The sequence below is a fragment of the Plectropomus leopardus genome, chromosome 3, assembly GCF_008729295.1.
Source record: "Plectropomus leopardus isolate mb chromosome 3, YSFRI_Pleo_2.0, whole genome shotgun sequence".
In the NCBI taxonomy this organism is placed as follows: domain Eukaryota; kingdom Metazoa; phylum Chordata; class Actinopteri; order Perciformes; family Serranidae; genus Plectropomus; species Plectropomus leopardus.
In genome coordinates, this window is record NC_056465.1 from 30108650 (window position 1) to 30122072 (window position 13423).

Below are 13423 nucleotides of genomic sequence, written 5' to 3' on the forward strand. Positions count from 1 at the left end.
ACACACACACACACACACACACACACAAACAAACAAACAAACACAAACACACAGAAGGCTTATGGTAAACCTGGACTTCTTCTTGTGATACGTTTCCAAGATATTTCACACAGCTTGGAGCTAAAAGTGANACAAACAAACAAACAAACACAAACACACAGAAGGCTTATGGTAAACCTGGACTTCTTCTTGTGATACGTTTCCAAGATATTTCACACAGCTTGGAGCTAAAAGTGAGTTTCCACAGTCGCACTGAGCTCCATGTGTTACTGGAAACAAACTGTTACATCCTCATTCCTGAGGTAGAGAGGAACAGACTCTTCAGGATTATTAAAGCCAATTCTCATGGACGTTGCATATAAAAGCGTCCCTTGCGGTTAGAGATGGTTCTCTCTTTCTGCCTCTCTCTCTCTTTCCACCAGGCTTCACTGGGCTCCTGTGCTGGGCTTCCTGCTCTGATCCTCCAGACAGACACAATCTGCACACCACCTTGTCCGCCTCTGCTTCTTCTCTCTGCAGATCCCTGCGTAAAAAATTTATATCTGTGAAATTCAATTCTGTGAAAACAAGACCGAAATAGATGTAGCTTTTAAAAAAGGTATTTTCATGAAGCAGAGTTTAAGGCGGCTTTGCAGAATGTGTCTGCCTTTACTTCTAAGTTCATCTCTGATTTGATCTGGTATGCGTGCGGGCATGACAACATGCATGTTTCTTTGTGTGTGTGTCTGCATTATATAGCTTGTAATGTTTTTTTTGTGTCCTGTTTCTAGCTCGGCAGAGTCAGAGGAGCTCGCAGTTCACTTGTATCCCGGAGCGGTCACTGTGCAGGGGGTGCTGAGACGGAAGACTGTGCTGAAGGAGGGCAAAAAACCGACGGTGAGATCACACACTCATACATACATGTCCATATACGTGCATTTGTCCATGTGCTGTTCATACACCTATACCTACTTACCTACTGCACAGGAGCAGATGGACAATAAAAGCTGTCTGTGAACAGGCCCTCAGAGACTCCTCAACCTGCAGAACATCTCTCTTTCTGTCTTTTCCTGATACTCTGTTAACATGCTCTAAACATTTAATGTTTTGCCCTTTTCCTGAATAAGAGAATATTCCTTCTAGGCTATTTACATGGTGAATAAAAATGAATTTTCCATTTATATTCCTGCTCACATGCAGCCATGCATTTTCCGGTTAATGTGCCTTAACGTGTCGTTTATCATATCAAAATATGGAAAAGTGGAACGGCTGGAATCATTTATGCCGTTTTACTTCTTTGCATCATTTTAGGATTTTTCCTATAATGTCCTGAGTTTGAGTAACTCTGTTAAGTCACTCAGATTAGTGCCTGCGATTTTGCAGCAAGTTTTGACCAAGCCCAGCAACTGGTTTCTGTTTTTTAAATTAAGTGAACCATAAAAACAGATACAAGAGAAGGTAAGAACAGATTCGATAAAACAAGAATAAAACATTTTCATAAAAACACTGTCAACATTAAAATTATGCAGCTTCCGAACCTGAGCTTCAAAGCCCAGCTTGTCATCCACCACAGTTCCAAGATATTTGTACTGTTTCACCGTCTCCACGGTCTGACCATCAATCAGCACGGGAGAAGAGAAGTGGCAGTGGGATTCTTCCTGAAATCCACTGACATGTCTTTAGTCTTGGATACATCAAAAAAAGAAGATTTACATCACTCAATAAAATCAGTTCAAACCAGTCCATGATCAGGGTCATTATTAGATAAAAGCGACACAATCATCGGCAAAGTTAATGATGTGACGCCTCGCATACTGACTCTGGCATTCATTGGTGTAAAGGACAAATAAAAGTGGAGACAGGACACATCCTTGAATTGAATTCAAGAAAGAATAAAATCCGATAAAACACCGTTCACCCTCACCCGCTGTTTCCTTACAGTTAAAAAGTACATCAGCCAGCTTATAAGACCCAGATCAATGTTGTGGATGCGCTGTAATTTTTCTGCTGAAATGTGAGGCTGGATGCAGTTAAAACCTGAAGAAAAATCTATAAAAAGTAGTCGTACAAAGGTTTTTGCTCCCTCAAGGTGTGTTAAAATCAAGTTAATAAGTGTGGCAATAGCATCATCAGCACCCCTCTTTGACCTGTACACAAACTGAGGTGGATCTAGGCTTGCGTTCACAGTGCTCATAAGCTACTCCAAGTTTCTCAAATGATTTCATGACCGAGGAAGTGAGTGCAACAGGCCAGTAATCATTGAGTGACTTTGGAGCACTAACTTCTGGCACAGGTACAATAATAGAGTCCTTCCAGAGATATGGAACTCTACAGTAGTAACTCTGTGGTTGTAGTTGTCGTAGTATTACTATAAATATATAAAATCTTCCACATTCCCTAAACATGAATATCACCAAAAAAGTCATGCTTTATGTTGCTATAAATTTTTAGGAAAACTGTCCCTAAGGAACTGAAAAAACTGTCAGTTTTGGTTGTTGTTAAATTGGTCCTAAATGTCAGTCCATATTGTATTAAGAATTCTTAGAAGTCTTGAATCTAATGTGTCTTAAGCTGCAGGAACCTTGCTTCAACCACCCTCTTGAAAAACGTCAGCATTGTAATATTTTCTCATATTCAAAACCTGTTGATATCTTTCATAATGTTTAAATCGATGCTCTTCTTACTACCAGAAATGTGGAATTTTCTTTTGGGCATACATCTCTGCCCCACAGCCTTGCAAACTGATCACAAGTTGGGTTTTTTTGCATAAAGCATCCATGACAACATATAGTGATGACAGTAAACAGGCAATAGACTGTTTATTGCAAACTGAGATGCATTAGCTGTGTACATATGCAAAGAATGCTGTTGAAACCAGAATAAAACTGACATATCTTACGTCTTAATCGGAAAAGGCCAATATAAACTAATATAAACAAAATATGCAGTTAGCATGACCCCTGGAAAATTCCAAATATTGTCATATTTAGAATAATGGTGGAATATTAGTGTGCAGCGGCTGTGACAAAAGTCCGTTACTGTCTGTGCTAGGGTGCACGTGACGTGAACCATCATGTCGCGCATGCATGTAAATTTGATTGGCAAAGGATCGGCTTTATCCGAGACTGACCGCAGGGTCACAGGTCATGGCCAGTCAAGCTAAAAATCAGCTTATTCCGTTCGCCAGCTTATCGGATGGTGCATCTCTGCTCACTGTAACTCTCTTCCTCTTTGACTGCGCTTGCATTTTTCCCCTCATCTGATGTTTGCCTTGTGCCTCTAAAGCCATTTTTATATTTGCACTGAGATTATCCTATTCTGTTTTGACTGGAAACAAATCTGGAGCTCTTTATGCAGTTAAAATAACTTAAACCTGTCATAGGTAGTGCGGGTGATTTACGAGCTTCTTTGATGATGTAACAAGGTCTTAAAAATATTTTCCCCAATGTGGCCATGTAGTCAGGAGAAATCTCTCTGCACCAGGAGTATTAATTAGCTGGATCACTTTGTCCCTTTTTTCTCTCACATGCTTTCCTTCATCTCATAACTCTCTTTGTCTTCCTTGTATTAGTTTTTAAAGCTTTCAATGTTTATGGAACAAGAAGCTAATTTTGCACACTTATTCTGCTCATCCAACCGAGCATAGATAAACAGAGTTTTGGTTCCGTAAACCGTGCAGTCCTCTCCCATGTGATTCATCCCCATGCCTTTCTAATCTTGTCTCTTCATCTGTCAGACTCAGAGCTTTGTAAGTGAGTTATAAAGCACAGAACCAGACATATAATAAAACCACACACACAAAAAGAAAACATTCAGCAGAGTTAACCCTTTATGAGAATGTGATAGCACGTTAGGGTCATAGTGTAACTTTACACTATGACTTTTATTTAACTTTTATTTCACTTTTGTGCCTCCAGGTGGCGTCATGGACCAAATACTGGGTCGCTCTTTGCGGAACCCAGCTTTACTATTACCCTGCCAAGTCCCTAAAGGCCACTGAGAGAAAACATGTAAGTCACACAAACATTCACACTGATTCATCACCGTCCTCTGTGTGATGGTCTGAGGGCACATTTGTGGGCACCTCTGCAGCACATGAGATGTTTTGGTGGTTTTACTTTAGTCCCTTTTCAACCGCAGGAACTTTACCCAGAAACCTCTTGCACTGAATTTTGACCACAGGAACCAGAGTCCAGATTAAGTCTGGGGACTTTTTTTTTCCTTCACAAAAAGTCCCTGATCGGTGGGCAGTACTTTCTAAAAATACAAGAAGTTTTGGTGTGGGGTGGCAGTGATAACCGTCACTCATTGGTTTACCTGACTCAGAATTATGTCAGTCAAATCAAATGCAGCGGTCAAATAATAGTAAAATATTCAGGGTTTGGTTTTTTTGGCCATATAAAGATTTAAAGTTTGAATGGGCTCAGAGGGACATTCACTGTATCAGTTGCATTCATGAAATATAGTAAACAAGCTAACGTTGCAAACAACAGATAACAAATGCGCAACATTTTTTGCCGACACTAAATATCAAACAAAAGCCAGAGACTGTCGTATTAAGTTGCTTTGAGCAGTAAATCCATCACTTCTATGCAAAAGAGAGAACATAATGTTGCCTTAGGGCCTTACAGTGCAGAGTTTCTCCTCTTCTGTGCTGCTGCATGGTGTCCACTGCAACCTCTACCAAAGAGTAGCATGACAGTCAAGAGCACTCACTCTGCTGCAAAATCTATGGACCAAAACATTCCACAGCAACCTGACTAGCAAGAAAACAAAAAAAATTAAAAACTGCTTGATTTGAGGCAATCTCAGTCGACTGAGGGGTCTCCGACTTTCAGGAGACAGCCCTAGTCATAACATTGGGTACAACATATGCACAATTAAATTTTGGACTGCACTTTCCAAAGGCTCAATAGCAGGCGTACTATCATAGAACATGGTGATGATTGATTCATTTCACTAAGGCTTCTGCATAATTAAATTTATTAAGAAAAAAATAGGCAAGAAATACAATTCTGCAATTATTTAAAAGATCCTTAATAAAGTATGCTTTTGCTATAAAAGAGCAAGAGCACCAAAGACGGCAAAAAATCTCGCACACAAAGAGCACCTGAGTGGACACCGTCTCTTTACTTCTAGCGCCGTCTGCTGTAACCCTTTGACATCACAGCTCCAGGTACATTGAGCATGTGTCATCTCCCACAGCTCTCATGGGGTCAAAGAGCGTGTCCCAGCCTCCTTTGAATAGCCTTGCATAAAGTGCTCGAGTATCAGTTTAGGACAAAAGGAAAACATTTCTCTTTGATAACATTTGGGGATGATAACTAATCGACAACATATTAATAGGTTGTTAAGTATTTCATCAAGCATGTGAAATTTAATCTGTCAATGGATAGGCTACACAGTGCTGTCAAAGTATATGTAACATGTTGCTGTGAGCTTTAAGGAAAAAATGCATTTAGTATTGTTTGAAATTTGAATTGTTTTTTCAAATAACAATTAATTGAAGTGATTAATATTTGCAACCTTAATAACATTTCAAATTAAGTTTGGCTTTGCTTTCGGCAGGGAAAGTGAGAGATCGTGCCAGCACGCTGAGAGAAACAGTGTTGCTATGCTGTGAGAAAGCCAGTGGATGAGAGGAATTAAATTATATTTTCTGATTGTTTCACAGCATTTATGTTCTAAAGCACAAAATAATAATCATCAGATACTCAACAGATGATTCAGAGTGGAGACAGACGCTCTTAATTTGATTCTCCTCTGCATTTCATTTATTATGTCCAACTTGTAGCAAAACTATGCGTCCTCGCAGAAAGACAAAACCTAAGGGTGTTTTTCATTGTCCTCTTTAGATGAAAGGGGTGAGCACACTAAACTACAGGCTGCTGTGAGTTCACTCCTGTGATCACCAGCAGACCTCGTACTGTCACGTTTCTTTTGCGTACGTCAGCGTTCTGATTTGCCTAATCTTCACTGATTTTAAGACCACTTTTAGTTCCTTGAAAAGTAGTTCGCGGGAGAAAATGTCCTGAGTTCTTTTAGTGTAAACACGGCTCATGTTTGTTTGTGTAGGCAGGTGAGGACAATAATTTATAGCACATAACTGCACTGAGACATTTCAAAGTCTCGGATTTCTTCCGTGTGAGCTGCAGTTGTTGATAGAAGTGAGAGCAAATGCACCAAATTACACCAAAACACACTCAGTTTTAAAAAGAGACGACACATGATAGCCATTACTTACTCACGCTGATTACAGAATAAACTCAGGGCAACACGCTCAATGATTCTTCTTCGTGTTTTTTTTTTTTTTTTACTTCTCAGAAAAGAGAAATAACAGATTTTTCATGCAGTTTTGACATAATTTAAGAACAAGCACAGCGTGTTCATCATATCTGGCTCTGTGTGTGTGTGTGTGTGTGTGTGTGTGTGTGTGTGTGTTTGGACTTTATCAGTTTGACAGGGACATTTACTGAAACCAAACAGGAGCTCAGGAGACTGCGGGGAAGAGAGGAGGCAGGAGGGACGATAAGAACAGGAAGAAAACAGTAAATGAGTGGATGTCACATGCAGTGTGTGTGTGTGTGTGTGTGTGCGCGTGCGTGCGTGCGTGTGTGTGTGGTAGGGGGACTGGACAGGGTCTGGCGCAGCGGGGGGACAGACAGATGGTAGCACTCATTGAATAATGAGACCAATGACATCACTGCAGTCCTGTGTGTCACTCACAGGCTAATGAGAACCTTGTGGTGCACATGCAGACACACAGGCGAGAGGCAGAGGTTTTGCACACACACACATTCACACACACACACACACACACTTAGGTAGCATTTAGACATAACACAGTCATCACAAGAAAGACTATTAACTCTGCTTGTCCTCCACCCAGTTCAAGTCGACATCCAGTAAGTGCGTGTGTGTGGTGGGTCTAATGGCCATGATGGCCGACGATCCCGAACATCCTGATGTCTTCTTGCTGACGGACTCGGAGCACGGTGAGACACACACACACACACACACACACACACACACACACAAATGGAATTATAACCCTAGAGAACTGTGATCCCGTCAGCTCGTTTAACTGTAATTAAGTCCTTTTTTGCGTCTTCTTACATCGTTGGCTACTGCTTCATAATTTTCTGTGTTTCTGGGTGTTTCTGGTAATCCATGGTTTCTGGTTGTAGAATCATTTAACTGTCAACACAAACCGACCTCAATGACCAAACACAGGCAGCGCCACACTGCAGCCGCCTCTAAACAGTGTATAGCAGCTATGCGCAGCAGGAACAGGACAGCGTCTCACATTGCCACTGACACACCAGTCCTCATTCACCATAGAGCTCACGCCACGAGTCCTCTGCTCTGTTTTTAGCAAAGTTTCAATGAATCAAAGGATTTTATAGATATCATGTTAGGAACTGATGCTGCATGGAGGTCGTCCAGTTCATTTTCCAATGCCTGTTCAACTGCTAGCAGGATGCTAGTTCAGCTGGTGCCCATTTCTTCTCCATCTTTCCTCGATGTTTACTTATGTTTACGTTTGAACACTTCAACCTATCCAGCAAGCAGTTAGCTAGCTGCAAGTCGTCAAACTGAGAGTTTACAGTTAGGTGAGTTGATTTCCTCATCCTGATGAGTAACTTGAAGCCACACGCCACCACCATACAAACCAACCACAAAAAGCATCAACAAGACGTGCAAAAGACACACAAGACCCTAAATTTAGTACAAATTCAGCAGAACTGACAGAGAGACGACTGGAAACGTCTGCAAAAAGCTAAAAGGAAATGACTAATGCAAGCAAGCAGTCAGCTCTCTGAAAACGGATGCAGTGAAAATGTGAACTAGGTCACTGGAGTTTGTTTTGAATGGTGACTTCACCTGTACACACAAATACACATACACACACACACACACACACACACACACACACACACACTCCACCTCAGTAAACAGTAAGGTTATCAGGTTAAGTATATGACTGCTTGTTGCTCATATCTAGCATTTTTCGTGTTCATACACACATGTTAATACACACACACACACACACACACACACTCTCAAACACACCTCTTACCTCTGCCCTGAACTTTTCCACTGTGACTTTGTTTTTGTTTTACCCGTCGAGCCAAAGTCAAGTGAGGCCTCTGCCATCTTTCCACAGTGTTATGAAAGCAGGTGGAAATGAGAGACCTGGCATCTCACACTGTTTGTCTCCGTTGCCTAGGTAACACCTACAAGTACCAAGCAGGGAACAAAGCAAACGCTTCGCTCTGGTTCAAACATCTGAGTGCTGCCTGTCAGAGCAATAGGCAACAGGTAGGGAGCCGCACAAACACACACACACACTGTTGAATATCGCCTTTATTTTTAATAGAAAACTATAAATGTATCTCTTCACTTTAGCCTTTACCTGCTTCTGACTTAACTGCTTTGCATTTTGCATCGCACTTGCACACTGCTGCACCTTTTTCTGCCTTTTTTACACTCTATTCTTAGCTTTGTTTTTTATTAATATTATCTTATGCATTCTATTTTTATCCCTTTTTTATTAATTATTCTAGTATTATAAAGTTTGTTTTATCCATGTGAGGATGCATTCTATGTATTTCATTTTGATTTGATTTTATTTTTACATGCAGGTTTTATGACGTCTTTATGTCCTTTATGTCTTTGCATGTGAAGCACAGGTGCTATACAAATGAAGTTTAATATTCTTCTTCTTATTTATTTATTTATTTTATTTTTTTGCACACCTTGCTCACTTTTTCGCTCTGCAGGTGCCAGCCAATCTGATGTCATTCGAGTGAGCGATGCTGAGGAGAGTGACTGAGCAAAAGGAGAGAGGGATGAGGAAACGGATGATGAGGATGAGGATGAGGAGGAGTTTTGACTCAGTCGTGGGAGCTTTCACTGCCAAGAGCCCTGACCGCCGATTCTCCGATTCTAGCCCCGGCCTCACTGCAGCCTCACCTGCCACCACTGCCTTAACCAGAGTACCCTGTGTGTGTGTGTGTGTGTGTGTGTGTGTGTGTGTGCGTGCGTGCGTGCGTGCGTGCGTGCGTGCGTGCGTGCGTGCGTGCGTGTGTGTGTAAGTGACTGTTTTGGGTGTACCAACTACTGAACAAGGACCTGCACCACTCTTGCTCTTGTCTCCCATTTGCTCTCTTTTGTTTTTACTCTTCAGCACTTCAGTGGAGCCACTTCTCCTCTCCTCTCTCACAGACTGTCCTCGGATGGACAGAAATAATCCTTTCCTATGTTATTCCTTTCCTTTTTTAAGGGGTTAACTATTTTTTATTGTGTCCCCCGCCAAGCTCGAATGCAATTTTGAATCGGCCGGACACACAATCATAGCACGCACACTCACATCGGACTAACCCATCGGACTTTTGAGGGTTTGAAAACACTTTTTTTTAACTTACTCAATTCACACTTTAAACTGTTCTCTTTATTCACTTGTGTTGGAGTCACATGCTGATTTACACGAGCCTCACACACTCTCACACACACACAGGCCTATTTGATTGCATCGTCGTAAACGTAAGGGCTCTGATTCGCAATCGATTCCAGCAGAAACAACTCCCACACTTCCTGAATGTGTCTAGTTTTTATTACAGCTACCCTTTTTTCCCCCTCACATACTCGCTAAGTGTTCTGTGTGTGTGCGTGTTTGTATAAACTGCATCGGGTGAGGAGGGATGAGGGTAAAATATGTGCTTAAACGACAGAAATCTCGCGTGTTCCACAGAGGTACGATCATCCCAGAATCTAAGCTAAAACATTCACAGTTGGAAAGTTAAACCTTTTATTTTACAAACCTTTTTGATTTCTCCAGTGTTGTCTGCTCTCTTGTCGGCTGACTCTCGGTTCATCAGACTCACACACACACTAAACACTAAAGACTTGAAACTGTGAAAGAGTCCAGGAGAGAGAGAGCAGCGAGAACTCATTATACATGATTTTATCTCCTCTTCTTCTCGTTGCTTAATATGGTCAGAGCCTCTGGTCTGGAGCAGACATTCAAAGCTACCTGGAGCCATACAGTCTACTTTAAATCTTGTTTTGTTTATGTTGTTTTGTGTTAGTTTTTTCTTTTTTTGGGGGGGAGGGATGGTGCAGTTCACAGTATTACCGTGTAGTAGATGATCGCACGTCAACATAGTTTTGTCTGTTACATTTGAATGTTACATGTTTGTGTTTTTTCTCCCCTTTTGGAGCAGTTACTTTGAATATTTTATGTACATGTGAATTTAATTTTTCATTTTTTTGCCCCTTATTCTGTTAACCCAGAACCCAGCTCAATCTCACACTGTGTTACATCTGATTTGCAATAGTGTAAGCACCTTGGTTGTAATTAGTGCCAAGTGATGTAACGTCGCTGTTTTCTTCGTGAGGACAAACAGAGCTGCAGTTAAATCAGATATAGTGTCGGTACTGGCATGTTTCAGCGGGAAAAACTTTGGATTTACAGTTTTTTTTTTAACTGTGCATCACACATTTCATGGTGCCACGAATAGATGATTTCTGTTTGTTTTTGTTGGCGGCAAATTGCATCCAAATGAACAAACGCGATCAGAATGACAGAGAAGATGACAATGATGGGAAGCTTTTCACCCAGTAATATTCATCAAATTCTAATCTCTTTTTTTTTGTAAAACAGATGTTTACATTGTATGTTTACACAATCTTTTGCCCAAAATCACAATCCCATCAGTGCTCCACATGTACTGTATGAATTCTAGTATTACAGTTTATAGAAACAAACCTCCTGCCTATCAGTGGGGTATATGAAAGGGTAACTTTGGTATTTTTTAAAATTTAGACTCTATTTTCCCATGTTTTTGTGTCTAAGTGACAACAGTTTTTGAAATTGGTCCTGTTTTAAATGAGTGAAACAGGCTGCAATGTAACCACTTTAGGCAATAAGCATTGTCAATTTACGTCCACTAAAAGTGTTTTTGCCACGGACAGGGGGAGATTATTCTAAGTGACTAACAACGTTATAGAGATAGACTTAATTTGCCAAAATTAAGATCCCTTTTGTTTAATCAGAAACAGCTGTGAAATCTCTATCACCAAACCCATCAGACTCCATTTAAATAATTAGTCATTTTAGTGTGTGTAGAGCCGGCATATTTTCAAATCTAACGAGGTGAATTATGGGTTATTCAAACCAATTTCAGTTGGTGATAATTGAATAAAGTGGAAATATGAACCATTTTTGCATGCTTTATTTTGTTTCTGTGGACTTTAAAGTGTGTTTTACAATGTTAAATTATTTTCTATTTAAGAGTCTGGTATGTTTAATGATAGTTTATTAATAGTGATTTCAGATATGTTTCTACTTAAACTAAAAGGATCTTATTGATTCAATTTGATTTTTATTTGGAATTTAACAGCACAACTCTCACAAGTATGATGACATTAAAAAAAATCCTATAGTATAGCACTTAAGAGCATTACTAAAAACACTTATTTCCAAAGTGGTCCTTTATCATTGCAAACAAACAGATTACACTGTAAACTCTGCAACTCCATGCAGGCACTCTTTAACAAAAGATCTATCTGGGATCGTTTCCATAATGTTTCCAGACACTTCCTGTAAGCACTTTCAGTGGATGTAAGTTGACGGTGTATATTGCCCAGAGTGTTTACATTGCAGCCTGTTGCATTGCTGCCAGCTTCAGCACTCAGCACAGGTACAGTTTCAACAAATAAAGTTCCCATTAGACACAAACACATGGAAAAAGAGAGTCCAGGGTCAAGAATACCCAAGTTACCCTTCAAGCTCAAAGTTAGTTTCCGGTTGTTGATAGGAGGTGATGGGATGCGGAGGTGAACATATCCACTGGATCCCCTCTACTGTGCTTCACTCAGTCTTCTCTGGGAGAATATCCAGCCCATAAAAGCACACTGATACATTTAAACTCTCCTCAACACAACAATTCAACTTTTTAGCTCAGATGACCAACAAACTGAGACAGTATAGTGCCCGTAAAGAGATGTTCAGTCCTCTCTATATTAACTGCAGGAGTGGTGAGGGTGGATGAACCTGTGGAGGAATGAATGAGGAAGCCAAAGACAGGCATATGTACTATGTGAATGCATGTGTGCGCCTGTGCATACTTATCTATTTTTCTAAAAAAATCAAGCCAGGTAGGTAATCCCTGGAGGCTGTCGTCACTGCTGTGGGAGTGAGTGTGACCGCTTATCTAATCGTTTGTGTGACTGACTGCCAGCTCATGCCACACAGCTCCACACAGGACGAGCTTTTTTTTGCTGTTTTGAAGTGACAGATCCCAGAGCTGAAGCACTATGGAGGCTGATTGATGCTGGTGTTTGAATCTGATTGGTTGGCTGCGGGGAGAGAGAGAGTGAAATGGGTGATAGAGTTTGGGGTTTGGAAACTTTACCTGTCTATATCTGCAGGCGGTGGTGCTTAACCTGCTGTCATTTGCAAGATATTGATAAATTGGTGCAGCGATAAACTCTAGAAAATAAAGGACTGTGAACAGAAGGAGCTGGGATGTAAACAAACCCAGTGTAGGCAGTCATCCCCATCACATTTCTCTTCTTTTTGCTTAATTAATTTAGATCTAACTGATATAGATTCCTGCGTTACACGTTTTATAGCTTAATGGGACCTTTTACATGCATCTTGGAAGGTTTTTTCAAATCAATATGGGTTCAACGGTCTTTCCCTGGAGAATTACCCAGATCATGTTGAGCGCTTTCTGTGAGGTTTTTCCTCACTTTAACCTGAGTTTACACTTTTTTTTTTAATCATTTCTGTACAGCGTATGGTCAAAATAACGGAAACACGTCTTTCATTTCGGGATGTTTTGTGGTTTTAGCCGACTCATTTCTTGGTCTTCAAGGCCAATCACTGCTAATATAATGACCACCACAATCATCTATTTGTGGAAAATTCAAGGCACTCATTTAAGATAATTTTTGGGTTATTACGAAGAAACTTGACGCTTGAAAATGTCTGTGCTGAGCTCGTGTTGTTTCCTTTAAATTGACCATACTGTCTACAAATACACAACTTGCCCTGTATTAACTGTTTTGAGTGAATCTGCCTTCTCATTTTTTTTTAATGGTCATGAAAAATGTTTAACAGTTTGAGATGAAGGTTTCGGCGCAGTTACACGATGCGTCCTCTGATTTTGGTGGAAGAGAGGAATCAATGTGAATCTGGACAGGCATCATTCACTGTTTACTAAGGACGACCTTCAACGACCTTCTTTCCAGTCACTGAAGGGTGACGAGGGTGGTGTATAGATGACCTTCACCCTTTACCTGGCTCTCTGCGTGTGTCTGTCTCTGTCTGCCCGTGACGTGAGTGTGGCGAGCGCTGTGACCTCACTGCTGAGTGATGCGCTGCCCGGTGTGAAGACTGAGAAACAATAAACACTCTGCCCTTTTTTACTCCACA

General features: G+C 40.8%; 1 protein-coding gene across 1 annotated transcript in view; it reads left to right on the forward strand.

Moving 5' to 3' along the window:
- The window catches only part of ralgps2 (Ral GEF with PH domain and SH3 binding motif 2), a 105105-nt gene extending 91682 nt beyond the window's left edge, over positions 1–13423 (forward strand). The window contains exons 11-16 of the mRNA XM_042484100.1: positions 423–492; positions 771–876; positions 3897–3989; positions 6869–6974; positions 8210–8301; positions 8763–13423. Of these exons, the coding sequence (XP_042340034.1) occupies positions 423–492; positions 771–876; positions 3897–3989; positions 6869–6974; positions 8210–8301; positions 8763–8792 (497 nt within the window). The 3' untranslated portion in view covers positions 8793–13423. The remainder of the gene's footprint in view (positions 1–422; positions 493–770; positions 877–3896; positions 3990–6868; positions 6975–8209; positions 8302–8762) is intronic.